This window comes from Camellia sinensis, chromosome 13 (genome assembly GCF_055761805.1).
Source record: "Camellia sinensis isolate YWXY chromosome 13, ASM5576180v1, whole genome shotgun sequence".
NCBI classification, from domain to species: domain Eukaryota; kingdom Viridiplantae; phylum Streptophyta; class Magnoliopsida; order Ericales; family Theaceae; genus Camellia; species Camellia sinensis.
In genome coordinates, this window is record NC_138973.1 from 135,424,367 (window position 1) to 135,451,812 (window position 27,446).

At 38.0% G+C, this 27,446-nt stretch overlaps 2 protein-coding genes across 4 annotated transcripts; one reads left to right on the forward strand and one right to left on the reverse strand.

Moving 5' to 3' along the window:
- On the reverse strand, positions 1-27,228 carry LOC114303048 (mediator of RNA polymerase II transcription subunit 10b). 3 transcript variants are annotated; one of them, XR_014349594.1, is made up of 8 exons: positions 26,875-27,209; positions 26,704-26,784; positions 26,521-26,623; positions 25,956-26,045; positions 25,319-25,430; positions 8,594-8,810; positions 8,402-8,497; positions 1-385 (listed from the first exon to the last, which is right to left on the reverse strand). XR_014349594.1 is itself a non-coding variant. In XM_028248191.2 (6 exons), exons 1-5 carry the CDS (start codon positions 27,078-27,080, stop codon positions 25,359-25,361), a joined length of 552 nt encoding a protein of 183 aa, XP_028103992.2. In that variant the 5' UTR covers positions 27,081-27,228; the 3' UTR covers positions 1-385; positions 25,319-25,358. The 3 variants fall into 3 exon arrangements, 2 of the variants coding, with proteins under 2 accessions (XP_028103992.2, XP_028103993.2); XM_028248191.2 differs by lacking the exons at positions 8,402-8,497; positions 8,594-8,810 and having other exon boundaries at positions 26,875-27,228; XM_028248192.2 differs by lacking the exons at positions 8,402-8,497; positions 8,594-8,810 and having other exon boundaries at positions 25,335-25,430; positions 26,875-27,221.
- Positions 14,959-15,816, forward strand: LOC145805732 (uncharacterized). Its single transcript, XM_082900922.1, has 2 exons — positions 14,959-15,276; positions 15,481-15,816. The coding sequence occupies exons 1-2, from the start codon at positions 14,959-14,961 to the stop codon at positions 15,814-15,816; spliced, it is 654 nt and encodes a 217-aa protein (XP_082757048.1).
- Positions 27,229-27,446: the final 218 nt, after the last annotated feature.

Below are 27,446 nucleotides of genomic sequence, written 5' to 3' on the forward strand. Positions count from 1 at the left end.
TTATCAATAATACCTATTTCATTATCAACTATCCAAAAACTTTAACTTGTAACATCATATTCCAAATGTCATACAACTCCATACCAACCAAGTATAATCCATCTAAATTAGATATCACTCCTTTCCAACTACAATTGCATAAGAAAGTGAGAATGAGGATACAAGAAATGAGCCCAATTTTTAATCTGGCGAATAGATCTCTACAAAAACACTGAATTTTCAAAACAGAGGATTGAACAAAAATAAATGTCTTCCATATACAGAACAAATGCTCTTCGTACACCAAAATAAATAACCTCCTGCATAATAAAGCTCTTCCAAGGATTTGAAATTATTTTGTTGTAAGTATGCCCGGCCAAGTTGCTATCTACAGCCAATAAATTACCTACAAGCAAAATAAATAATAAGCCATTATCAACAAAAAAAAATTATAGATAGGTTTTCATTATAGACAGGTTTTTTAGTAGAGTACCAATTATTTTACACAGAATGACTATTAATATTGATTCTTTAAATTCCTCTTACATTTTCACACCCTAGAAACCAATTTCCCAGCAGGAAAAGAGAAAAAAAGAAGGAAAAGAAAAACTGGTGTCAAGTTTTTTGTGCTCCGAATACAGTATTGCAAAGGACAATCCTTCACCCAATTATTTGCACTAGTTACCAATGTGATCGGCTGTTTTCAGTCAGATATGCCTTATCAAAATTTTCCCCTCGATATAAGCTCCTCCTACATAATGTACACAGTATAGAATAGAAGCCAAAAAAAAGGGTGGGGGACTATATATACAGAAAAATGTTGGTACTCTACCATATATAAGTGTATGCCTACTTTTATAAGTGTAGGTACTCTGCTATATATAAGTGTATGCCTACTCCTCTGCATCTTGGATCATACTGTACCCAATCCTAAATGCCAGGAATCATTTAATGTATCAAAATCTATTAGCAGAGTACCCATAATACACACATAATCTAAAAATTATGATCAAGATTGAGATACCGTGAAGCAAAATAGCACAGAAATCATCTAGCTCAAGAGCAAAATGTATATACTCTGTACCTGTAAATACGTGAATCGTGATGGTTCTACACTATAGGCTTCAAAAAAATTCATTCAGTTCAATATTTTAGTAGTGTTCTCTCTTTTGTGAATAACACCATATCAATGTCCTTATGCAAGTTCCTTGGGGCACACAAATTGATACTTCGATTACAAATGCACAATGTTGAGGCACGTTAAAGTCATAACAGTGCCATTGAACCAGTGGAGTTATAATCAAACCAACTGATGTTTTCCACAAAGGTATTTTCTAAAACTTCAATTGCATCTGTTTCATGTTTAAGGTGTAACTGCATTGTTTGTGTAAAATTTTAACAACCAGGACATATACTAACAACTATAGGAATAGATTGCGTTCACATTCAAAATAGTTGCGACACTCAGTGAGTTCAAATTAATTGCTAGTTGATACACTACTGCTTAAAGTTTGTCATTTCAGCCAGGATTAGCAAGCAAGCACAAAAGTCTAACGAATTGGGAAAGATATCTACACTTCTACTAGTGATGGCTTTCAATGCTGCCAATAAATTATTATGTCACCATCATTTTAGACATTGACAAATTTGCATCATTGTTGTATTCATAGCTCTCCCTCTCTCACATTATGGGATTCGCACGCAAGAGGGAAGGCTATGAATTAACTACAGTGGTCATTGGAATGTCTATTCATCTCATGAACTACCCTGATTTGGAAAAAGAACAGTGACATACAACAAAACAGTTGATAGATGTCAATTCAGTTTTTTAGTGCTTCAGAAGATAAATCTAACAGTAAGAAACATACTACCTAATCAAAGACCTATGAAGCACGGATACTCCGAAATAGCCCCCGTACGCGTATCGGATACGGATACGGATACGCGCCCGATACGGCAGGATACGTATCCAATACGGGAAATGAAGTATCTAATTTTTTTTTTTTTAAATTTGAATTTCGGATACGCGAGGATACGGTAAGGATACGGTCAAGATACAGTATGGATACGGCGGGGCAAAAAAATAATTTAAAAACTTTAAGAAGGGGTCAAATTGTAAAATATGAAAAAAATATAAAATAAAACACAAAAAAGAGAGCTCTTCGTACAGTAGCTAGGTCGAACCAAACACAAGAAAAATAATAAACCAAACTCTCTCTTACCTAGGTCGAACAGCAGCCGCCTATGAAGCATGGGTACTTCGAAAAACATGCCGTACCCGTACCGGGTACTTACCGGCGTACCGTACCTCGTATGGTACTTCTGACCGGGTACACGAAACACGTACCCAAGTTTTTTCTTCTTAATTTTTGACGTACCCAGACGTACCGAGTATATATTCAAGCCGTACCGTACCTCAGTTTTTATTTTAAGCTTAGCATGATTTTAAAATTAAACAATGATTTGTAAGTTGTTTAATATATTAACATTTAATTTTGATTTATACTTTTCCTTTTGGCATTAAATGTTAATTATAGGTTGGACCTTAACAAATTAAACAATTTAATTAATTTTTGCATTACTCTAAATTAAAAATAAATATTTTTTTACAAACGTACCAAGCCGTACCCGTACCTTATTTTTTTTTAATTTTACCGTATCGACGTACCCGTATCGTACCAGTACCAGTACCCGTACCAGTACCTGTGCTTCATAGGCAGCCGCGAAGGAGGAGGAGAAGGAGTTCGTCGTCGTCTCGGACAGTAGCTCGCCGATCGTCGATCAGGTTCGCGAACAGGAGCTCCACGATCGTCTTTCAGGTTTGCCCCTCTCTCTCTCCCTTTCGCTCCCTCTGTCTGCCTCTCACAACACTCGATCTCACGAACTCTCTCTCTCTCCCTCTCCCTCTCGCTCGAGCTCGATCTATCTGTCTGTCTGGTTGGAGATCGCGACTCGATCTCATCCCCCCCCCTCTTGACTCGATCTCATCTGTCTTTATTTTATTTTTTTATTTTTTTTTAATTTGTTGTATATATACTCTGCGATTTGCAAATCAAATAAGATATTTAAAAAAAAAAAAAACTTATATTTATTATTCGGTTTAAATAAATAAAACAAATAAAACAAATAAATAAATAAACAAATAAGGTAAAAAAACAAATAAATAAATAAACTTATTAATAAATATATAAATAAAATAAGGTAAAAAAACTTCTTAGTAAATAAATAAATAAATAAACTTATTAAAAATAAAAGTTGTCAACTTATAAAATTATAAATTTTGTAAACTTATTAATAAATCAAATAAGGTAAAAAAATCTTATTAATAAATACATAAATGAACTTTGTAAATTTTTCCCCCCTTAATTTGGGATTGAATTGCATTATGGTTGTTATGGGTGATGCTATATTGTTAAAATTGTTGAAATTTAATTGAATTGATGAATTTTTTGTTATGGATGATGCATTATGGTTGTTATCAAGTTGTCTTTTGTTTTAAGTTTTATTTTTATGTATGCTGCATTACTAAAAATTGTTGAAATTTTATTTATGTATGTTACATTACTAAAAATTGTTGAAGTTTTATTTTTGTGTATGCTACATTACTAAAAATTATGAAAAAAAATACTTTTTTATGAACGTATCCCCGCCGTATCCGTATCCTACTTTTTCGAATTTTGCCGTATCGCTGTATCCGTATCGTATCGTACCCGTATCTCGTATCCGTATCCGTGCTTCCTAGTCAAAGACTCACCAAAATATTGCAAACTTTTCACACATTAAGCATGCCTAATGAAAAAGTTTTGAACACAAAGTGAACCTTTATCAAGGGAACAAGAGGAAGCTGAATAGATGTTGGATAACAGCCAGGATTTGCAACTAGATTAGCATCTTGGATTTCTCTTCTATAAATCTCAGTCAAACTGTTAAAATTGATGTATTATTGATTGATTTATTGATATATGTTGTTGTGTTTATTACAAATGGTGGGTGGCTCATTATATAGGAGAGGGTGAGTGTAGTAGGTGAGGAGTAGGTGGTGGTAGGTGATGGTAAATTGGTGGTAGGTGATGGTAAATTTTAACAGCCCCCCGCAAACTCAAGGAGGATAGAAACTAACCAACTTGAGTTTGGAGAGAGTAACAAAACAAGAAAATACATAAAAATAAAAGAGGATAGGTGACACTGTATGGTCGTGTCAGACCATTGGTAAAGACACTGGATGGTGGTGTCATAACGTTGTAGAGGACACTGTATGGGGGTGTCATAACGTTGAAGAGGACACTGGATGGCGGTGTCAGACTGATGTAGAAGACAGTTTATGGGGTCATGTCGGACCGTTGTAGCAGACAATGTTGTGACAGTTGTTGTGACAGTTTACAGAGTCTTGCTGGACCCTTGTAGAAACTAACCGGAATCAATGTCGGGACAGTTTACAGAGTCTTGTCGGACCCATAAAGGAACAAACCGAAATTAATGTCGGGACAGTTTACAGAGTCTTGTCGGACCCATAAAGGAGCTAACCGGAAGTAATGTCGGGACAGTTTATAGAGTCTTGTCGGACCCATGAAGGAGCTAACCGGAATCAATGTCGGGACAGTTTACAGAGTCTTGTCGGACCCATGAAGGAGCTAACCGGAATCAATGTCGGGACAGTTTACAGAGTCTTGTCGGACTCCTAAAAAGTCGCACCCTCAAAAGGTGTGCCCAATCTATCAAAAAACGTGCCATCAAAAGGTGTGCCCAATCCATAAAAAGGCGTGCCATCAAAAGGCGAGCCCAAGTCATAAAAAGGTGTGCCGGACATGATGGCGAGGCACGTGAGTGCCTTGGCTGGCGCGCCCGTTTGTCGTCTGGCGTCAAGTGGCGCGCGATACGCGTGGCTGCCTCGGCTATTTAACCAAGGTTGATGCTGAGGCTGAGGCAGACAAAAAACTTCTGAAAATCCTCTGAAAACACTCTTCCTTGGCTGAGAGAGAAACTCTGTAATACTCTGTAACCAACCCGTCTCTGAAACACTCAGCAACATGGCCTCTTCTTCCCGTCCAGCTACCCAGAACATGGCCTCCTCTTCCCGTGGTCAGCTCACACTCTTTCCAGAATTGAACGAGTCCACAAGAGAAATAACTGGTGCGGTGGCCAGTGAACCTCAACCAAACACCTCTGGTTTTGCTCCGTTGAACTTTCCGATGCGGTCGGTGGAGCAAAAAATGGCGGTGCAAACTGCTATTGAGGCCAATCAGTATACTCTGAAGTCATGTGTGGAAACCATGACTGCGGTCACAAACCTGTCGCACCGGCTGCAGAGCAGGACAAATGAGGTGCAACAGTTAAACTCCCAGCTGGTCTGCTCCAACGCATGTATAAGGATACGCGAGCAGAGATAAGTGTGCTAAAGACAGAAAACAAGGAGCTGAAGCGGAAGGCCACCGTGATGTTCCGATTTGGAGGTCCACCATATGCTGTAGTGGAGGAGCAGGGAGGAGGCAACTTGCTTGGTGGTCTAGGAAGCACGGAGGCAATACCGTCAAGGGCCGCTCAGGATGGAGGCAAGAAGAAGAGACCGGCGGCAGAGTAGAGAAGAAAAATCCCACCTGTGGATGTGGGTGGTTGTTTGTATTTATTTTTTTATTTTTATTTTTATTTTTTTTTTGTATGGGGGAACATGGTGATCGGGGTGAGCCCCGACATGAATAAAAAAAGGACAAGTTTGGGGAATGAAAACCGAGATGGTTGTTTGTTTGTTTGTTTTTTTTTTTTTTTTTTTTTTTTTTTTTTTTTTTTTTTTTTTTTTTTTGGGCGGTGGTGAAAATAAGAATAATAATAAAAAATAAAAGGAAGTGGTGGAAGGTAGGGGAATCAATGAAGGCTAGTATAATATATTGGAGTGGGGAAAAGAATGATGGAAATGTTGAGTATATAATAAAAAATGGGTATTTGAAAGAGATTAAAAAAGGAATTTAGAGAAAATAAATAAAAATAATAGATTTAGAAATTAAACGGAAGAAAGAGTGAGGAGAAGCCCACGTGGGTGGCTTTGTTTTTTTTTTATTTTTTATTTTTTTTTTTTTTTTTTTTTTTGTTTTAAGATAAAATAAAATAAAATAATAAAATAAAGAAAGTGTCATAAAAGGGATGCACATGGGTTCTGAGGTGGTTCATAATAATAATAAGAATAAACGGAAGTGGGAATAAAAGGGATGCACATGGGTTCTGAGATAAAGAGAATAAAGAAATATTATAATAAACATATTAAAATTAAAAAAAAAAGTGCTCTGGATTATTATAAGAAACATATTATAGTCTGCCAGGAGAGTCTGCCTCATGCTTCTGAAGCTGATACAGGAACCGAAACAGACCTTCCAGCTTCAAGATCCGTTATTGCACTCTGGGCCGGCTACGATGATTTGGGTCCATGAAGAGAGAGTGTGAGATCATGTTGTGGCTCTGGAGAAGTGGTGGGGAGAGAGAGAGAAAGACAAAATGATTGAGGGACCGTCGGTAATAGAGAGGAGATCGTTGCCGACGAGGAGGTAGAGTACGCCTTCGACGAAGCAACCGTTCGTGCCGAGGACTGCGAGGGCGAAGCGGCGGCGCTAGAAGTCGTAGAAGATGCGGTGGTGGTGGAGATGATGGATTGGTTGCTGCGAAGAAGATGAGTCGCAGATCTATTGAAATCCGCAGGAGCCGAATCAAAAAAAGGAAGAAGAGTTTCTGGTATGTGTTGAAAAACTCCAGCAGGCAGCGAAGGCAAGGTTGCCGGCCAGCTGCCTGCCGGAAAGAAAGGAGTATAGGCCTAAATCTTATAGCTCTGATACCATATTAAAATTGATGTATTATTGATTGATTTATTGATATATGTTGTTGTGTTTATTACAAATGGTGGGTGGCTCATTATATAGGAGAGGGTGAGTGTAGTAGGTGAGGAGTAGGTGGTGGTAGGTGATGGTAAATTGGTGGTAGGTGATGGTAAATTTTAACACAAACCATAGACAGCTTCTCTTTGGTCCAAACAAAATAAAAGACTTGTTCACACATGCAGACCAAAGCAAGTTTAAGGAAAAGGAGTAATTGTCAAAAACAATGATTAAAACACCCAATATAATGATAACTGTCAGATAGGGGGGATACAATAATGATAACTGTCAAAAATAATTGGGTCTCGACATCTATAAATAGTTCTATTATATCTTGTTTTAAGTTGCCATGTCAAGCACCTTGATTCATTTGGGCAAAAAAGCAATAAAACTCGACTCCATGACTTAACTACAGTGTTGTTGTTTATGTTGAGTGGTGTTTTGTCATAATCAAATAATTCTTCAAAGCCTAAAAAATAGAACATAAATTCTCAGCACTAATCATACAAGCTTCGCTGCTGCACAAGATAATAGAACATGCACAATGCTTTAAAAGCCCCAACCTTATTCAATTAGCAAAAACTCGTACCAACACCAAAGACATTTCTTAAATCAACACCAACATTCTTAAATCCTTATAATTTTATCACAATTGCAATTGCTACTAGGCTTGATCATGCACAAATTTATAAGCCCAGACTTGCCCAAAATAGATCAGGCTAACTGACAAAGCATTGATTCACTTATTAATATTGAGAGTTCATATGGTATAAAGTTAAGTAAATTGATTCTAGATTGAATACTTAACCAATTTCTAGAAACAGGGAAGGTTCAGGCAGAGAGAACTAAATGCAGCATGTGTAAATTGGGAAGCCCCTACTTCCGCACTGTATTTCTTTACAACACCTTTCAATCATTTTGGCTTTTTTCTGAATTGTGTATATATGTTAACCCTTTTTCAGTGAAATTATTGTTGTTGCTCCAAGATCAAAAATTCTTTTATCAAGCTTGCGTCAATCACATTTTCTAGTGCAAGAGGGATAACTTATCATTTGTCTAGAAATGCTAACTGTGTATGCATAAAGGGGCGTGGCAGGGTAGGGTAGTGATGATCAGAATAAATTGCCATCCTACGTCCTTTGAATTGTTATTAATGCCATACCCTACTCATCTGAATATTGATCAAAACACTACATAATCATGACTACGATGATGATTTCCTCCTTTTCGACTAAAAGAAAATCCACCATCGTGCGATCTCAGCTACAAACTGCAGACCACACATCAAAATCATCCAAGATTCCCCTGATATTCACATGTCTACAGATGCATATCTATCATATTTATTACGTGTATATGAAGCATCTCTATTGAGAACACAAACACCTAAACAAAATCAACCCAGATCCGACCAAAAAAGTCAAAAAACAAAAACAACCCAACTGAAGAGCCTCAAATGCAAGTACCCTTACCGAACAAAAATCGAGAATTCAAAAGAAATCGCAAATGAGACCAAGAACAGAGGCAAAGATGAGAGAGAGAGAGAGAGAGAGAGAGAGAGGTACCACAGGCTCGGACAAGGGTTTGCACTGTATGAGCTGTGCAATCTGCTCATCGAGATTCCCATGGGTATTCAAGGCGACTAGATCTACACTCATCTTCTGGATTATATACAGGAAACGATTTCAATGAAGAAAAACAGTGATAGTTCTATCAATACCGAAAAAAATGGTGTAGAAGAACACCTAATCACCAACCTAGATTTCGGGTCAATACGCGAACTGCAAAGAGAGAGGGAGAGCTTGCAATCGGTGCTCCAGTTGTCAGCAACCGTGAGGAGGAGTGGCGGAGGCACAGCTGGTGGAGCGGCGGTGAGAGAGGGAGGGGAGAAGAGCAACGGAGGGGCAGAGGGAGAGGGAGAGGGAGAGGAAGAGAGACGCTGAAGAGAGAGAGACAGAGGCGCTGGTCTGTTGTCTGGGAACCAAATATATATATATATATATATTACACCATTACCGACTAAATATTTTTAGTCGCCAATTCATTTTATAAAATCCCTCCAAAATTTGAAATGTTTGGCTCCAAAAATTTTTGATTTTTGGCGACTAAAATAGTTTTTGGTCGCTGAAAATAAGGTTTTGGCAACCAAACTTTGGTCGCCAAAGATAAATAATAGTTTTTTATATTTCCATTCGGCGACAAAATAATTTTAGTAGCCAAAAATTCAATATACGGCGGCTAAAAAAATTTTTTGTCGCTGAAACTAAGTTTGGCGACCAAAGACAAAAAAATAATTTTTTACTTTTCATTCGGTAACTAAATGCTTTTAGTAGCCAAAACTCAATATACGGCGACTAAATTTTTTCTTTTGTTGCCAATTCTAGAATTTTTAGCGACTAAATTTTTTCTTAGTCGCCAATAATCAATATACGCCGACTAAAAAAAATTAGTAGCTAAATATTTCACTTTTGCCGACAAAAAAAATTATTAGTCGCCAATTCCCCAACTTTTGGGGACTAAATTTTTTTTAGTCGCCAAATGAGCATTTTGTTGTAGTGATACAACACGAACCGAACACGGAGCGAAAGACATGACACGATAACACGAAATAATAAATGGATATGGTTAGTATTAAGGTAATTTTAACACGAACCTAAAATGACACGACACGAACACGACTAACACGACATGATGTCCACTCCTACATTACGATTGCAAAGATAATTTTGCTAGCCATTCTATTCCATCATATTTGCATGCCAAAGTGTTCTTCCTCTCCCACGGCACAAGTCAACGAACTTGTTTAACCTCAAAAATCTTTTCAATAAAAGCATTTTTATTTGAGTCCCAAGTGCATTGACAATTAATTTTTTTTTTTTAAATTAAAGAAATAGAATTGAGGTAAGATTAAATATGAGTAATTTCATCTAGGAGAGATTAGTTTCATAAAATTTTACTTGTCAAGAAGAAATTTTAATGTTTCCATACACCTAGTATTTTTTAGATAATACATTAATGACACCAACTCAAAATGTCACAAGATGATAATACTAAAAAATAAAATGGATATGATTAATGTGGAGAAATTCAGGATTTCCACCCCTACTAGATACATCCTTCAATTTATTCTTGTTATTATTACTTTTTACTTAAAATTTTCAAGAGTTGATTATTTTCAATGTCTTGGGTGGTGAAAGCGCAGTCTAAACATAAGGAGATAGCAAATTAGCAATTGTAAAAAAAGAAGCACAGAAATGCCAAAGACCCCACCCCACAAGCATTTGTCATTGACACCATATAAATTAGTCTGTTTATTGCAATTGTTTAGTGTCACAAGTCCCTCCATTCTAGGTTTTTTTTTTTTTTTTTAAGAAAATGCTAATGACTCTGTATGATATTATTTAATATTGAGATTGGCACCCCTCTACGCAAGAGAGATTCAGAGTTTTGGCCATGAAAGAAAAATTAGGTGTTGGGTTATGATGTTTTTAAAATAGCAAATCTAGTCTACATGTCCTAATTAGTTATCAAGAACCTTAAGTGAAACCTATTTCAAAGAAAATATTAATAAATCAGATTTGTCTCCCCTCTCAAGAGAGATTATATAATCCTCTTCATTATCAATTTGTAATGGAGAGATTTCATTACATTATCCAACAATAAGTGTAATAATTTTTTTTAATTTAAAATAATTATAAATTTTTATTTTTATTTCATAATCATTAGATAGGTAATGCAACCTCTCTATTATATGTTTGTAAAAATTCATTTCAGGGTATTCTCATATAACAATTTTTACGATGCAAACCCCACACAGAAATACAAATTCATCTCATCTCAAAAATTATTAAATAATTTAGAGAGATTGCGTATTATGTCCCTTACCAATCACCAAATACTAAGTCCTCTTGTTATTTTTTATGTACCAACACAAAGTTGTGAGTATGGTCCTCAACTAATCACAATATTATTAAAGCAAACACTTCAAACCATACCCAAGACCACTTAATAACTTCTCTCTCTATCTGATGATTCTCACCGTATCATGATTCAATGATGAGAGCTGCTGGCTTTACACGGGCTTGGAAGAAATTTTTGTGTGAATAGAGTATCACGGAGTTGTGGAGGTATTATTAGCGATTGTGAAAGACGATGGATAAGAGAAAGGAAAAATTCTCTCTCTAGAATATGACCATTGTTGCTGAAATTTCCTCCCATGGCCGTTCGCCTAAAGAAGATGATCATCTTGCCAGGAGTACGAAGAAAATTAAAGGCGACCAAACGGAACAAATAGATGCGTCCATGGGGGAACAGTCATCGACCCTGCAGCTCTTACATTCAGACTCATCTGATCCAGATCTGACAAAAGCCACAGTGCAACAGCACCCGAATACAGAGACAATGGAAGTGAACGAAGAAAAGGGAAGAGATGGAGATGGGGCAACTGCTAAATCATTTAAACAAACACTCCTCCACTCAAGATTTAATGAAAACAACAATGAAAACAACTTTGATTGTGATGTTGCTGAGATATCATCTGATGATGAAGAAGATATGATTGAAGATCTTGGTGTGAATGATCCAGAGTCAGGCCAAAATGATCTCATCCCTTAAGTCAAAATCCCACCTGGTCTTCTCAGGAAAATTAGGAAACCACGGAAAAAGTGCCTTATAGTAAGGTTACTGGATAAGAATATTGGTTACAAGCTTTTTGTAACCAAGATGAGGAAAATTTGGGGTTTACAAGTGGATTTTGAAACTCTAGATATTGGAAACGGTTTCTTCATACTGAAATCTGATATGATGGAGGACTATACCAGGGTATATACATGCGGGCCATGGGTGGTGATGGATCACTATGTCACAGTTCGCAAGTGGCAACATGATTTTAAATCAATTGTTGCAGAAGAAGATACAACAGCTATCCCCAATCTTCCAATTGAATACTACAACAAAAAAGTTTTATTCCATATTGCAAAAATTCTGGGTAAGCCACTGAAGGTGGACATCAACACAGCCATGGCAGCTAGGGGGAAATATGCGCGAATGTGTGTGGAAATGGACTTGAGAAAACCACTAATCTCCCACTTTGTAATAGGTACGCACAACTATGTTATTGAATATGAACACTTACACACATTCTGCTTCTTTTGTGGCAGGATTGGTCATCGGAAGGATAACTGTTCCGAACGGCTACAGAGGGTACCGGAGAAGACGAACCAGATACCCAGTGTAGCAGGCCAGGAATCGCATGGGCCAAGCACATCCCAAAACCCAAGTAGCCCTAAATTTACTAAAGCTGAGATGGGCCCACAATATGGGCCATGGACAAAGGCACCCATTAGGAGGAAACAAAATACTAAGTGGCACCTCTCACAGAAGCCCACCCAGCAGCAAGGAAACCGATTTGAGGTGCTCCAAGAAGATCGAACTTTTGAGGGGGAGCAACCAGCCCAAGGGGGGGCAGAGATACAAACAGATGGACTTCAAACATAAAGGAACAGGTTTCAAGTATAAACAAAAAGCCCAAACACCAAATGATAGAAATATGGGTCCCCAACCCATGGCTGATTCAGCCACAGATTTGCTCAGAGAAGAGATCTTAAGAGGCAAAAGAGTAGACCATGGTAATGTGACACATAAGGAGGCTATGACTACTACCATAACTGCAACAGCTGAAGCCACTGAGCAGAACAACCTACACACGCTACCTCAGTCCTCTCAATCTTTAACCAGCTGAGAACAAGGTGAGCTCAATAGAAACCCTAGAATCAATAAAAAGCCCCCGGATAAGAGTAAGGTTGAGAGGAGAAGAAATACAAACCGAGTAAGAGGTTATGGAGAATCCAGTGATGAACCCAACCTCTCACACGATATCACACCTCCAAGTGATGCTGTTCCTAGAACCAGAGAAAGAAGCATCTCACCTCGTCGTAGCCAAATGGTAGATCGAAGAAGTGAAACTCAAGATCAAACCATGGTGGCAGTTCGAAGCCAGCCAGAGTCAACACTTGGTGACCGTGAGCTTGAAACTCTCCATGGAGGACAACCACACCAGAGTTAGGGGGGCTCGACTCTGGGACTCCCAGAACAGTCGCCCCTTCCCAACTTTCCCCAAATGTCTCCAGTGGATATGTTATTCTGGAACTGTCGTGGTGCAGGTAACAAGAAGTTCAAGAGGACCATTAAGGAGCTGATCAAAACCCGTAAGTCTGATCTTTTAGTGCTCATGGAAACTAAGGTCGATCTCCAATCTATGGGTATGTTCTTCAATACTCTTGGGCTCACAACCTCTGCACATGTTGATCCCATCGGTAGGAGTGGTGGTATCTGGATGTTGTGGAATCCAAACAATGTTAATGTTTGAATCTCAGAGGCTAACTCTCAGATGATCTTAGCCACAAACTCTAGGCAAAATTATCCCGAATGGATGCTCTCGGCAATCTATGCTAGCCCAAATCCTAGAATCTGTGATGAACTTTGGGAACGTTTGAATATAATAGCCCAGGATATGAATATGCCTTGGCTGGCTGCTGGCGATTTCAATGATTATGCTAGTAGGGCTGCAAAAAGAAGGTTCACGATGAACCAAAATCAGAATCTAACCCAAAGTCAAAGGCGTAGCAGGAAATTCACTAACCGAATCAACAACTGCAATCTTATGGATCTTGGCTGCACTAGTCCTAACTTCACTTGGTCAAATAATAGACAAGGTTGGGCTAATACTTAAGTCCGACTTAATCGAGATCTGTGCAATGCGGAATGGAGGACTCGGTTCCCTAATGGTTTCATTCGTAACCTCCCCAGAACTTACTCCGATCACTCTCCGATGATGGTTTACACTCAAGGAAAAATTTCTTCTAATCCTTTTACTAGACCTTTTAAATTTAAAGCAACCTGGATAACCCATGAGGGTTTCAGGTCTGTTGTTGAGCTTAACTGGAACCATTCTAGCCCTGTCCTCATTGATAAACTCCAAAGTATGGCTGAGAAGCTATCTGATTGGAATAAGGATATTTTTGGTAACATTTTTCGACGAAAAAGATGGCTTCTTGGGAGGAATGAAAGGATCCAAAAATCTCAATCTCGTGTCTACACCCATAACCTTCACTTGCTCGAGAAAGAGCTTGTGGACCAGTATAATCAAACTCTCTACTAGGAGGAATTACTTTGGTTTCAAAAATCCAGAGAAAACTAGATTGTCCAAGGGGACCGTAACACTAAATTCTTTCATCTTTCCACTTTGATTAAAAGGAGGAGACTTCGAATTGAAGTCCTCAAAAATGATGATGAGGTCTGGATTAATCAAGCCAGTGACCTTAAAACCCTGGTTGTTATTTATTTCAAAAATTTGTTTAGTGATCCTATTACCAATTCTCTAAACCACTGGTGCAATCAAGCTATCTCCACTTTATCTAGTGATGATAATATTGATTTGTCCCAAGCTATTTCTGATATGGAGGTGAAGAAAGCTATGAATAATGTCAAAGCTTTCAAAGCTCCTGGGAGAGATGGGTTTCAAGCTATTTTCTTTCACAAATATTGAGATATTGTTGGCCTTACTATTTGTTCCTTCATCAAAAATTGTTTCAACACCAATTCGATCCCTGAGGGAATCAATAGGACCCTTATTGCTCTTATCCCTAAGGTGGAGAACCCTGACAGGATCAAACAATTTAGACCTATTAGCCTTTGTAATGTTACTTATAAAATTCTTACCAAAATTGTGGTGGATAGAATTCGACCTCTTCTTGATAAACTTGTGCAACCTAACCAGAGTAGTTTTGTCCCTGGTAGAAATACCAGTGATAACATCATCATTGCTCAAGAAGCCATCCATTCTATGAGATTACGCAAAGGTAAGATGGGTAATATGATTTTGAAAATTGATCTTGAGAAGACCTATAATAATATTTCTTGGCATTTTCTGAAAGAAACTCTTATTGAATTTAAATTTAATGAGAACTAGGTGGAGTTAATTATGTGCTGTGTGACCTCAGTGCAAACCTCCATTTTATGGAATGGTGAAGCACTTGAGGAGTTTGGGCCCTTGAAAGGCCTAAGGCAGGGTGATCCTTTATCCTTATACCTTTTTGTTTTGTGCATGGAACGGCTGTCTAACATGATAAGCCGTAGGGTGGAGGAAAAGAAGTGGAAAGGCATCTCTTTTGCTAGAGGAGGACCTTGTCTTACTCATCTATTCTTTGCTGATGACTTACTGTTATTTGCTACTGCGGACACTAAACATTGTGCTACTATTACTGAAGTTATGAATGAGTTCAGTTTCATATCTAGACTTATGATTAACCTTCAGAAGTCCAAAATGTTTGTGTCCCCTAACATTGATCTAAGGCAAGCCAGAGATCTCAGTGCCAGATGTGGCATCCCTTTAACTTCTAACCTGGGTAAATACTTGGGTGTTCCTCTATTCAACGAAAGGGTGAGCCGGAGTCACTTTAATTACATTTTTGAAAATCTTCAAACTAAGTTGGCAGGATGGAAAAGGAGTGTTCTATCTTTGGTTGGTAGAGCTACCCTTGTGCAATCTGTTACGACTGCGCTACCTACTTACACTATGCAAACTTTGAAATTACCTATAAGATTGTGCAATGATATTGATAAGATCAATAGAAATTTTCTTTAGGGTGATACCCTAGAGAAAAAGAAAATCCATCTTGTCAATTGGAATGAGGTTTGTAAAAAGAAGAATTATGGCGACCTTGGCATTAAAAAGGCTAGAGACCATAACCTTGCCTTACTGTCAAAATTGGACTGGAAACTCATTCACAGCGAAGGTGGGCTGTGGATAGAGGTACTAAAAGCTAAGTACCTGAAAAGCCTTCACTTCCTGAATGGGAAGAAGACTAGCAGAGCCTCTCCCGTGTGCAGAGGCATGATGAACTCTACAGGTATTTTAAGAAAAGGTGCAAAATGGTCCATTGGTGATGGCACTAATGTTAACCTTTGGAAAGATTGGTGATGTGGGGAGAGACCCATTGAGGAGGTCATGACCTCAATGTCTCTCACACTAGCTGATACTGCCATATCCAAGGTTAGGGATATTATTGATGCGGATGGTGATTGGGATGCTAGGAAGCACGGATACGGATACGGATACGGGATAGGGGTACAATACGATACGATACGGATACGGCGATACGGCAAAATTCGAAAAAATAGGATACGGATACGGCGGGGATATGTTCATAAAAAATATTTTTTTTCACAATTTTTAGTAATGTAGCATATACAAAAAAAAAACTTCAACAATTTTTAGTAATGTAACATACATAAAATAAAACTTCAACAATTTTTAGTAATGTAGCATACATAAAAATAAAACTTAAAACAAAAGACAACTTGATAACAACCATAATGCATCATCCAAAACAAAAAATTCATCAATTCAATTAAATTTCAACAATTTTAACAATATAGCATCACCCATAACAACCATAATGCAATTCAATCCCAAATTAAGGGGGAAAAAATTTACAAAGTTCATTTGTTTATCAATAAGTTTATTTATGTATTTATTAATAAGATTTTTTTACCTTATTTGATTTATTAATAAGTTTACGAAGTTTATAATTTTATAAGTTGACAAATTTTATTTTTAATAAGTTTATTTATTTATTTATTTACTAATAAGTTTTTTTACCTTATTTTATTTATTTATTTATTAATAAATTTATTTATTTATTTGTTTTTTTACCTTATTTGTTTATTTATTTATTTATTTAAACCGAATAATACATATGATATAAGTTTTTTTTTTTTTAATATCTTATTTGATTTGCAAATCGCAGAGTATACATACAACAAATTAAAATAAATAAATAAATAAAATTAAATAAAGACAGATGAGGTCGAGTCAAGAGGGGGGGATGAGATCGAGTCGCGATCTCCAACCAGACAGACAGATAGATCGAGCTCGAGCGAGAGGGAGAGGGAGAGAGAGAGAGTTCGTGAGATCGAGTGTTGTGAGAGGCAGACAAAGGGAGCGAAAGGGAGAGAGAGAGGGACGAACCTGAAAGACGATCGTGGAGCTCCTGTTCGCGAACCTGATCGACGATCGGCGAGCTACTATCCGAGACGACGACGAACTCCTTCTCCTCCTCCTTCGCGGCTGCTGTTCGACCTAGGTAAGAGAGAGTTTGGTTTATTATTTTTCCTGTGTTTGGTTCGACCTAGCTGTTGTACGAAGAACTCTCTTTTTTGTGTTTTATTTTATATTTTTTTCATATTTTACAATTTGACCCCTTCTTAAAGTTTTTAAATTATTTTTTTGCCCCGCCGTATCCATACCGTATCTTGACCATATCCTCGCGTATCCGAGCCGTATCCGAAATTCAAAAAATTTTTTTTAAAAATTAGATACTTCATTTCCCGTATCTGATACGTATCCCGTCGTATCGGGCGCGTATCCATATCCGATACGTATCCGATACGCGTACGGTGGCTATTTCGAAGTATCCGTGCTTCATAGTTGGGATGTAAACATTATTAATCAGATTTCCCCCCCCCCCCCCACTATGGTTGCCTCTGTTTTTAAAGAGAAAGCCCCCAAATATAATCCTAACCTGGATCTAGTGGTTTGGAAAGGGGCTCCTGATGCTTCATTCTCCACTTCTAGTGCTTATGAGGTGGCTTCGAACTATGATGGCAAAGGGGTGGATTGGCACTGGATGTGGAAAAACAAAGTCCCACAGAAGCTTAAAGGCTTTTTGTGGACTATCTTACATGGAAAACTCCTTACTAATAGTATGAGAATGAAAAAAGGTTTGTCAGATAATTCTTGCTGCCCCTTTTGCAATGAACCTGAAGATCTCAATCATCTTTTTCGAGTTTGCTTCAAAGCTAAGGAAATTTAGACTGCTCTCCGAAACCCACACTGGTATCTGCAGATGTCTGATGCGAACTGGATGCACTAGTTGCTAGCTAACTGGAAATCAAATGATAAATTTGGAACCCAGTCTTCCTGGAGCACTGTCTTCTTGGTCACCCTATGGAAAAATTGGAAAAACGGGACCTTGCATGTGTTCGAAAACAAGTTGTCTAATCAGTTTGAAAGCTTAAAATTTATTTTTGATTATTCTACTGAAATTGATTCCGCTTTCAGTTCTTCTATTCTTAATCCTAGACCTCCATTTAGATTAATTACTTGGCATCCCCCTCTTGTAGGTACCCTAAAACTAAACACTGATGGCAGCAAATGGAGCAGTGGACCAAATGGCTTTGCGGGTCTTATTCGTGATGAAAGGGGAGCTTGGATTTGCGGATATTATGGGAGGATGGGCAGCTGTACCAGCCTTGAAACTGAATTGTGGGGGGTATACAAAGGACTGACCATCATTCTCCAAAAAGGCTTCAACAACGTGATTGTGGAAACCAATGCTCAGGAAGTTGTCAAGCTGCTTGAGGAAGGCCCTGGAGACAAACACCCTTACAGAGGTTTGGTGGAAGATGCGAGGATCATATTCAATGGCTGCCAATGCACTGTCCAACATGTCTATCGTGAAGGGAACTTATGCGCGGATGCTCTAGCCAAATTGGGAACTGCACAACCTGAAGATATCTTAGTTGTTAATGAACCCCGTGCTGAGATTCGTGAGCTGCTTGTGGCTGATATACTGGGGATGGGTAGAGAGAGGGCCTAGTCCCATGTGTTTTGTTTTATTTCCGCTGTATCAAAAAAAAATAGAGTATCACGTCACACTAAATAACTTGAGACATACATCACAGGTCGGAGAAACCTAGACAACTTGAGACTTTTCAAAAGGGATAAGTAACACGAAGAGGTGTTTTTACATTAAAAACGTCTATGAACCCCACTAAAATTATCCAAATTCATTCCGCATGCAAATGTGTTATTAAAATTAAATTTGTATAGTGTGAGATTTATGTGTAAAATAAATTTGAATCACAAGATGATAATTCTAAATAATTAAGTCTGCGTTTGTCATATTACTGTTTTAGAATCAGTCCATGAAACCCGCTTAAAGTATCCAGAATTTACCCCGAATGAGAATGTGTTGTTAAAATTAAATTTGTGTAGCGTGAAGTCCATATGTAGAATAAATTTGTATCACAAGATTATAATTTTAGATAATTTTTGAGTTACTCACCGAGTGGGGTGGGGGTGGGGGTGGGAGTGGCAGTAGACATCAGCCTGTTGACCCGCCTAGCCCGATCCTATTTTTTTTTTTAAATTTAAAAATGTTTTACTTTATCTTTATTTATTTTATTGAAACTCATATTTGTGATGATATTTGATTAAATTTATTTACAAAACCTTTCAATTTATACACAAAATCTTTTAATTTATAATAATGTCAGTATATTTATTTAAAAAATATAATGTGTAATTAAATTTAATTATGCAATGTTTTAATATGTTTTTAAACATATAGTTCGATGGGTGAGCTTGAGATTTATAATTATTTTTTGAGTCAAATTTAGGCAGAAGTAAATACCCAATATTAGGACTGGATTGGACTTGAACAAACAACAAAGCTTATTATCGTGGATGTGCTCGAGGGTTCAAGGGCGTGAAAATCTGCTTGGACGATCAGAAATGAGAAGGGACAGAGAGCATTATCGTGGCCACTGTCCTTGTCTTCACGCAATAATATATATGATCACAACAGTGAGCCTTTCCCTGCTTTCCCCCAAAATATCATCCTACAACGTGGCAACATGCCTATGCTCCCAATCACACCACACCACACCACACCAATGTTTTCTACCGATCTATAAAATGACTCTTGTGGTTGTGACTTCAATTCAAACATAACCCTACCCTTTAATTCAGCAATACATGTAAAATTTATATTAAGGCCTCGTTTGGGAACAGGCTAATTTAGTAACTTTTTGGCTATTTGGCTAAAAAGGTAAGTAAAAAAAACTTGTATGTTTGGGATGACTTTTTGGCTAATTACGAAAAGATGTGCAAAAAGTAGAGAGAAAAGAGAATCTTTGACTTTTTGGTATGGGTTGTTGGCTTTTTGGCTAATTTAGTAACTTTTTGGCTAATTGGCTAAAATAGCCTCTTGCCAAACGAGGCCTTAGTCACTCTATTGATAAACACATTAAACTGTATTATACTCAATCAACAACCCAAGACGGATCTTTTTAGCCTGTCATTTTAAACATATTTTTGGTGGGGAAATGATATTCATGTTAGTAAACATAGAAGGGGACATTAACTAACAGGTGTCCCAATAGATAAGCGATTGACATGAATATCAACATCACAAGGGTGTACAGCTGTACTACTTCCCTTCCCTTCCCTTCCCTTCCCCCCACACCACCATATCGCATCTACGATACAGCTTTCACTCTCCCACTATATACATCTCAAATTTAATCTTATTAATTAAAGACACTTTCATTCTCCAAATTAAGTTTTAAGTTCACCAAAACACTCATGCTTAAGAGAATGTTGGCAAATACCACCTCTACTACTACAGCAACCACAAAAGCACAAGTTTCTTTATCGGATGGAGATTCAAAACTCCATCCCATGACAAGCATATGGAAGAGCAAGAATACGAACAAGAGAAGATTCAACAACCAACAAATCAAGTCATTGGAGTCCATGTTCGAGTATGAGTCAAGAAGGCCTGAGCTGCAGATAAAACAGCAGCTGGCTAATGACTCCATCCCCGTCAGGTTGCTATATGGTTCCAGAACAAAAGAGCTATATCTAAGTCGATGCTCTAATGAGCAGTTACGACACTCTAGCTTCTAAGGTCGACTCATTGAAGAAAGAATCAGTGTTTACTCATCCAGGTAATCATTCTAATCTCTACATGAACATTATTAAAACAGTGATTTATCCCATTCAGATTCTTACAAAGATACTTTTGTTGATCATCAGCTGAAGAGACTCAGAAATCTAATGGGTAAGCCAGAAGGGAGCACGAATCATGGGATGGGACAAACTCAAAAAAGCATTGATGAACAATATGATAACACAGATGCCAACACTGAAGCAAAAGAGAACAACCTTCTATATGATTGTATCAACAATGATGTTAAAACCTATCACCTACTTCACCCACTTAAACCTACTCCATTAAACCTAACCCACTACACCACTACCACCTCACCTACTCCACTAAACCTAACCCACACACCACTACCACCTCCACTTCACCTACTCCTTACCTACTACACACTCACCCTCTTCTATATATAGGAATCATGAATCATTGTAACATATCAATATAAATCAATCAATAATACATACAATTTATTCTCTCTCTATTTCTCTTTATACATTAAATTTTACATGGTATCAGAGCAAGGTTAAGACCTTAGTATTTCTCGCTTCACCGGCGGGCGGCAACCTCGCCTTGGCCGCCCGCCGGACCTCAACCTATTCCGCTTATTTTCTACACATACCTTGACTTCTTCAACATTTTCTTACACCCCTCCTCCGCTATGTCGGCGGCGGCACCCGCATCATCGTCTAGCCTCTATCGCCGTTCACCTCGCCTCTCACATATCCGTGGTTGTACTCTTACTCGTCGTCGTCGTTGGCGTTTCTGGCGCTGCTTTTCTGCTCGTCACTGCTGTTTTTTTCCCGATTTGCTCTCTCTCTCTTAGCCATGGATTTGGGTGTGGGGTGTAGAGCTGTGGCTCTGTTGTTGGTAGCCATGTTTGCTGGCTTGAAGGTTTCAATGGCAGCAGTGTACAAGGTTGGGGACTCCGCTGGTTGAACCATCATTGGGAATATTGATTATAAGGCCTGGGCTGCTTCCAAGACGTTTCATGTTGGAGATGTCATCATTTTCGAATACAATTTTCAATGTCACGTGTTGCAAGTGCCCCACAAAGAATACCAAGCCTGCAGAAGTGTAAGACAGTAACATGCATCTTCACATACAGCTTGGGTAATGTGTAACTATCAAAAGCACAAGCTTCTTGGACATCCCTCTCTCTCATCTTTTCCCACTTTCAAACCCACTTTAATCATATCTCTCCTTTCTCTTAATTTATTTCATCCACGTTCTTTCACCCTTTTCTTTTATTTTAATATATATATATATATTTTATTATAATATATTTTCCTTATCCCTTGTTAGTAAGCATCACCCGTTTTCCATTCTCTTATTATTATTTATTTTATATTCCACCAAAAAAAAAAAAAAAAAAATCTGCTGTTTTTCTTATCACCCATCCACAAATATTTTTCTCTATTTTCTTTATCCATTATTTTCTTTTATTTTATTTTTCTTATTAAACAAAACAACACCACAAAATAACACCAACAACATTCCACAACCTTGTCATTTTATTCATATCAGGGGATCAACCCCGATCACACTTTTACATAAAAAAAAAAAAAAAAAAAAAAAAAAAAAAAAAAACCCACACAAACAAAAACAAAACTACCACACCCACAGTGGGATTTTTCTTCTCTACTCAGCCGCCGGTCTTTTCTTCTTGCCTCCGTCCTGGGTGGTCCTTGCCGGTGTTGCCTCTGTGCTTCCTAGACCACCAAGCAAGTTGCCTCCTCCCTGCTCCTCCACTACAGCATACGGTGGACCTCCAAATCGGAACATCACGGTGGCCTTCCGCTTCAGCTCCTTATTTTCCGCCTTTAGCACACTTAACTCTGCTCGCGCATCCTTATACATGCGTTGGAGCAGAGCCAGTTGGGCGTTTAACTGCTGCACCTCATTTGTCCTACTCTGCAGCCGGTTCGACAAATTTGTAACCGCAGTCATGGTTTCCACACATGACTTCAATGTATACTGATTGGCCTCCACATCCGACTGCACTGCCATTCTTTGCTCCACCGACCGCATCGGAAAGTTCAACGGAGCAAAACCCGTGTTTGGTTGAGGTTCACGGGCCTCCGCACCAGTTATCTCTCTTGTTGACTCGTTGAGGTCGGGAAAGAGAGTGAGCAGACCACGGGAAGAAGAGGCTATGTTCTGGGTAGCTGAACGGGAAGAAGAAGCCATGTTTTTGGGTTGCTGAGTGTTTCAGAGAAGGGTTGGTTACAGAATGTTACAGAGAACGAAGAGGTTTCAACTGGTTTGTTATGCTTCCAAGCCTCAGACTTCGCTTTGGTTTATAAAGACAGAGACGACGAGGCTGACACGCGCTCTGTCAATCACGTGCATCGCCGCGTGTCCGGCGCCCCTTTTGATGGCTCGACGCTTTCTGTCGGGCACGTCTTTTGATGAAGTGGGCGCGCCTTTTGATGGCACGCCTTTTTGAAAGATTGGGCACACCTTTTGAGGGTGCGACTTTTTAAGGGTCCGACAAGACTCTGTAAACTGTCCCGACATTGATTCCGGTTAGCTCCTTCATGGGTCCGACAAGACTCTGTAAACTGTCCCGACATTGATTCCGGTTAGCTCCTTCAAGGGTCCGACAAGACTCTGTAAACTGTACCGACATTGATTCCGGTTAGCTCCTTCAAGGGTCCGACAAGACTCTGTAAACTGTCCCGACATTGATTCCAGTTAGCTCCTTCATGGGTCCGACAAGACTCTGTAAACTGTCCCGACATTGATTTCGGTTAGTTTCTACAAGGGTCCAGCAAGACTCCGTAAACTGTCACAACAACTATCACAATATTGTCTGCTACAACGGTCCGACATGACCCCATAAACTGTCTTCTACATCGGTCTGACACAACCATCCAGTGTCCTCTACAACGTTATGACACCACCATACAGTGTCTTCAGCATCGGTCTGACACGACCATACAGTGTCTCCTATCCTCTTTTCTTTTATGTATTCGTCTATTTTCTTGTTTTGTTACTCTCTCCAAACTCAAGTTGGCTAGTTCCTATCCCCCTTGAGTTTGCGGGGGGCTGTTAAAACCTATCACCTACTTCACCCACTTAAACCTACTCCATTAAACCTAACCCACTACACCACTACCACCTCACCTACTCCACTAAACCTAACCCACACACCACTACCACCTCCACTTCACCTACTCCTTACCTACTACACACTCACCCTCTTCTATATATAGGAATCATGAATCATTGTAACATATCAATATAAATCAATCAATAATACATACAATTTATTCTCTCTCTATTTCTCTTTATACATTAAATTTTACAAATGAAAACCGGATAACCATGTGCGATGATAGTAGCAAAAACGTAGAGAATTTTGTTGAAGAACCTGACATTCTGAATGTAGAACTGGTACTTGATGGTTCTTTGACATCATATGGAAACTGGCGCAGTTTTTGAGTCAAGTTTTGCATCTAGTTGTGTTCTGGACCACCCGAGTTGTAGTTCACAATGGTGGTAACTTTAGACATTTTTCGACTTTATCGATAGCATTTGCACAGCGGCTAGTTACTAGTGTAAGAAAAAGCATGTCTCACTCTTACTGCGTCTCGAATTAGCATTTAAAGATTAAGCCTCCACAGAAAGAGGTGGATAAGGAAAGTATCTTAGTAAATTGTAGGGAAGGAGAGATTGAAAGACCTGAATTGAAGAGATGTTAAGAATTACCAGCATACTATGCATGCCAGCTTGTGTCTATTCATGTGCTCTTGAACGTGTTAAAACCTCCCTACCATAACTAGTTTCATTCAAATTGACAGAAATTGTCACACGCACTTATTTTGAGGGTTGACATAAATAAATAAACAAATCAAACTACAATGCAAAAGGACAATTATACCTTTGTCTTCATCTTCTTCACATACCTAATTTGAAAACCCTATCCCTTGCTTTCATTTTCTTCCCTTCCTCGCCATCTCCCCTCTCCTGCCACTCCCACCACATCCCTCCCCTCCTCGGCCACAAGGAAGTGATTTCTTGTTCTATGATTAAGTTTGGTTTTTTGATATGCTAATAATTGCTTGCATTAAGCCTTAGAATTCGATTTTCATTTTGTGTTTCTGAGCACATATTACCTTCTCCTTTTGCTCATTGCTTATCGATAGTAAAAACCCTAGGGATTTGTATATTGTTATGTACCTATATGTGCCTGTATGTATATATCAGTTTGCCACTCTACAAAATTCAATGATGACAGTCCTATTACATCATCTTTTTGGTCATAATTATGGAGGATTAGTCATACATTGATGGAGAATGAAAACAAAGAAGACAGATTTATAAGAAAAAAACAGAGGGCATTAAAGTAATTTTACATTTTCAGTAACATAGTTAAAATTGCGCCTTAGTCCCAAATCATTTAAGAATGAAATGACTATTTTATATGTGAAGGAGGTGAAGCGTTCCTAGGCCAAACTATAGGAAAGTAAAATGAATTTTGCGCTAAACTCTTTTAATCAGTATTCAGTGAAGGAATTTAAGCAACAGCATCATTTACATAGGATCAAAATTTATGTAACCATAATCAGTATTTAGTGGAGGAATTTAAAAAACGCAATCATTTAAATAAGTTTAATATCCATGCAACCACTTATGGAACATCAATATATGTTATTGACAAACACTGAGATTACTGAAGGAAAATCATACCAATAACAAAATTAACCTTGTTCTTCAATGACGATGGTTCTTATAGCTCGGGCTTGACTTTCACATCTCCATTTGGTAATATACTCTGTGCTTGTGCAATCCGTTTTGATTCCTGCAATAGATGTTAGAAGCTTAGAGCCTTTAACCAAAAGCACAAACCAGCAACAAAGATCGAGTAACTCAAGTACATGCAAAACCTAGCTTGATATTTGTAAGGGTAAGAAAAAATTTCAAAGTTTCTGAAAATGATAAATGCAGCGATTTTAAAACATGCTTGTCTAAGGATGCAGGTTGGGTAATTTAGAGTTCAGTTTGTCATTTAATTAATAGACTAGAAAGTTCATGCTTTTCTTCAGCGCCATAAAATTCAGAGGCTTAAACTAATTAAAATTTACAAATTGTTATGCATGTACATCACACATTTTGCAACACAATCTCGAAATGCATTTTCCATCAATATCCCACATGCAACTAATTTGTTTATAAATTTTTTCAAACAATTATAAGCTAGCTACTCATATTCTTTCTTTGCTATGAACTCAGCCATTTAGATATATCATCACAACAAACTGGATAAAGAAGAATGCATCAAAAATCTTGTAAAAAGAGAAGTTGACACCCTTAAAGTGTAACTTACAGCTGCAGAAGTAGCTCGAATCTCCCTATAAGATTCCACTTCATCTGGAAATGCCTGTTCAAGTTCCTCTAGATGATGCTTCCGTAAACTCTGAACACAAGCAGGACAATGATAATTGCATTCAAGATCAAAAGTGCATGCAAAATGATGGTGCAATCTTGTTAACAAGCCTTTTCAACAAGAATGTAAGAACCAAGATGGCGGGTCAGGTATGGAATCAAAGTTCACTCGAATTCAAAATATGGGAGATTCTCAATGTCATAGTTGTACCTACTAATAACTATGATAACTATGACATCGAAGTTAAAAAACATACACCACCACTTTTACCTTAATACAGAGTAACAAGAAGAAAATAGAGGACAAGAAACATGATATTGAAGACTAGTATTGAATTATTCAAACACTTGTCATGCAGAAGCAAGAGGAAAAGGGTTCAATAGCAGGAAGATAACATTCCATAAACTATATATTGGTTTACAGAAAAGAAAGAAATAGATCCACCATTAAGTGTTAAGGAGAATTAATGTTGGATTGGAAGCAACTTGGGAGGGAAAAAGCAAACCTTGAAGGCATCGGTTTTGCCTTTGGTGATCTGGTTTTTGGCAATGCAACCATTCAACACATCCCTAGTGAATTCATCCGGATTCTTCCCCTCATCAATTAAACTAAAAAAAAAAATACCCATTAACATAAAAATAAAATAAAGAAAAATAAATAAAAATAAAAAATATATGTATAAACTCACTTGAGGACCTCCATGGGGATCTGGATGTCGCACTTGTCAACCATTTTAGTCATGGTGTCGAGCTCCAAAACAAGCGAATTCCTGCAATTACAAAATATGAAAAATTGAATGATGTGTTTTTTGAAGAAAGTTGGAATAAAAGAAAAGAATTCGAGGAGGAGGAGAAGGTACAGGCGTTGGAGGAGGGGGAGTTGGGAGGCGACGTTGAAGGAAGAGACAGTGAGGTAAAGCTGGTGGATAAGTCCCAGAGTCTTCTGTATGGAGTTGATCACTTGGTTTAGGTTTTGCTTCGGATCGTTGCCTGTTCTTTCGGTGGTCGATGCTTCGCTGTTTTGCTGAGGATTTATAATACCACCAGAGTTCTGTGAGGAATCCATACTCCTTTGATCTCCTTGCAAATTGCAATTCTCTCTCTCTCTCTCTCTCTCTCTCTCTGCGTGGGGTGGGGGATTTTTGGGGAAATTGGTCGCAACCCTACCCTTCCCTTCCCTTTGGCGGTGGTGGTGTTGACGCTGTAACTTCTTATTATTTATTATTATTTCATAATAATTGATAATACAAAAGTAAATTTTAAAAAAAAATAAATAAATAAGAAAAATTACCATAAAAAATATTTTAAAAAATCAAAAATTTACTATTTTAATAAAATAAATCTTCAATTTAAATTTTAAAATTTTTAATTTAAACTAGGGGTAAACACTCCATAATGGGTGTCAGACAAATAAAATACTCAATCATGAAAA

Bases quoted from the DNA above. Each gene is read 5' to 3' on its own strand.
- LOC145805732 (XM_082900922.1), top strand. From the start codon at position 14,959: ATGATAAGCCGTAGGGTGGAGGAAAAGAAGTGGAAAGGCATCTCTTTT. The intron at 15,277-15,480 runs GTGAGCCGGAGT...AATTTTCTTTAG, and splicing joins TTCCTCTATTCAACGAAAGG to GGTGATACCCTAGAGAAAAA.
- LOC114303048 (XM_028248191.2), bottom strand. From the start codon at position 27,080: ATGGATTCCTCACAGAACTCTGGTGGTATTATAAATCCTCAGCAAAAC. The intron at 26,785-26,874 runs GTACCTTCTCCT...TTGTAATTGCAG, and splicing joins CTCCCCCTCCTCCAACGCCT to GAATTCGCTTGTTTTGGAGC. The intron at 26,046-26,520 runs GTTTGCTTTTTC...GCTTGTGTTCAG, and splicing joins GCAAAACCGATGCCTTCAAG to AGTTTACGGAAGCATCATCT.